Source organism: Galeopterus variegatus, unplaced genomic scaffold (genome assembly GCF_000696425.1).
Source record: "Galeopterus variegatus unplaced genomic scaffold, G_variegatus-3.0.2 Scaffold358, whole genome shotgun sequence".
In the NCBI taxonomy this organism is placed as follows: domain Eukaryota; kingdom Metazoa; phylum Chordata; class Mammalia; order Dermoptera; family Cynocephalidae; genus Galeopterus; species Galeopterus variegatus.
This window is the reverse complement of record NW_007726469.1, coordinates 632,807-634,483: the sequence shown is the minus strand read 5'-3', so window position 1 is coordinate 634,483 and position 1,677 is coordinate 632,807. Positions and strand designations below refer to the sequence as shown.

General features: G+C 45.5%; 1 protein-coding gene across 1 annotated transcript in view; it reads left to right on the top strand.

Moving 5' to 3' along the window:
• LAMC2 (laminin, gamma 2) overlaps positions 1-1,677 on the top strand; it is a 58,029-nt gene that overhangs the window by 50,644 nt on the left and 5,708 nt on the right. The window contains exon 20 of the mRNA XM_008567945.1: positions 1,030-1,229. Coding sequence (XP_008566167.1) covers positions 1,030-1,229 — 200 coding nt within the window. The remainder of the gene's footprint in view (positions 1-1,029; positions 1,230-1,677) is intronic.

Sequence of the window (1,677 nt, the reverse complement as noted above, 5' to 3'; positions counted from 1 at the left end):
CCTTACATATCCCTTCCAAGTGGTGATAGGTGTATTGAGGTATTCATAGATGCTTAGTAAACACCTTTCTAAAGAAAAAAAATCTCCTTAGTATTTGATGTAGTGGAAAGAATTGAACTAGATGTCAGAGGCTTGAGTTCTGATCTCTGCTCGCCCATGTGACCAGGCAGAGCTAGCTGTGTGACCACAGGCAGGTAATGTAGACTTTCCAGACCATAATATCTTCTTTTCCTCTTTAAAAGGAAAAGGTTGAATTAAGTGTTCTCTAAGGTCCCTCACAGATCCAACATAGTGCTACTGTACAGATATGTTTCCTTCTCTTTTGTAGCCTATTTGGTTTCAATATGGAACTGATATGGTTGCTTTGTGATGATGGCAGAGAAACCTTTGTCACTGCATCTAGATCCCAGGAGATTTGGTTTTGTGCCTCTCAGAGATTTGGTTAACATTGGAGGCTTCTTCACTACAGAGCAAGAGAGAAAAATTCCTTAAGTCTTGGGATTTTCTTCATGGAAAGTACCTCTCTATACATTCTACCCAAACCCCAGCCCTTGTCATTGGCAGCTTGGGGCTTAAGGCTCTGGCTTGAAGCTTTGGGCTTCAAAAATTCTACCTGCTTCTGATTCACTTTGGGGTCTTGATACTTTTGCAGTGATCGGACCCAGAGCAGGCTGACGGTCAGTTTCTCTAAGCAAAGGACTAACTATGGCCTCTTCAAAGCCTCATTTAAGATGTTTCTCTTGCATGAGAGTCATTCCAGCCACAACTTCCCACACCTTCCTCCCCAGTCAGTAATAACACTCCTTCAGGAGTTTTTCTTTAAAACATCTGTCCCGGGCCGGCCTGGTGGTGCACTGCTACAGTGCGCCGCTTGGGAAGTGTGGTGGCGCTCCCGCCGAGGNTCCCACACCTTCCTCCCCAGTCAGTAATAACACTCCTTCAGGAGTTTTTCTTTAAAACATCAGTCCCTTTCACTCATTTGTAAGTTTGTTTTTATCTTCATGCCATTTTTTTTTTCCTTCGTTTCAGAGTTTGACCTGCAGGTTGGAGACAGAAAAGCAGAAGCTGAAGAGGCCATGAAGAGACTCTCCTACATCAGCCAGAAGGTAGCAGACGCCAGTGACAAGACCAAGCAAGCAGAAGCGGCCCTGGGGAGTGCTGCTGCTGACGCCCAGCGGGCAAAGAATGCAGCAAGGGAGGCCCTGGAGATCTCCAGCGAGATAGAGCAGGTAGAGAGGAGTCGGATGCGGGTTGGTGTACGCAGCACCAAACACAAGGGTGGTATGGACAGAGAGAATGCATCACACTCACTTTGACCCCTGTGCTCAGTCCTGCTGTGGTGCCCCCATGTGACTGCCCTTTTGTCAGGATGACTTGCATGACTGTAATTGACTGAGTGCTGGAGGCCCGATTTTAATCTCCCTTTTGGGCAACACCAAGAGAAGAGCTACCCAAGATTGTTGTTTATACAAACTATTGTATGAGGGTCCTTCAAAAAGTTTGTGGAAAATTGAATGTAAAGATAATATGAATTTTTCCATGAACTTTTTGAGGACCCCCTGTATTACTTTCCTGAGGCTGCTATAACAAAGTACCACAAACTAAGTGGCTTAGAACAACAGAAATGTATTCTCTCACAGTTCTGGAGGCTAGAAGTCCAAAATGAAGGTGCCAGCC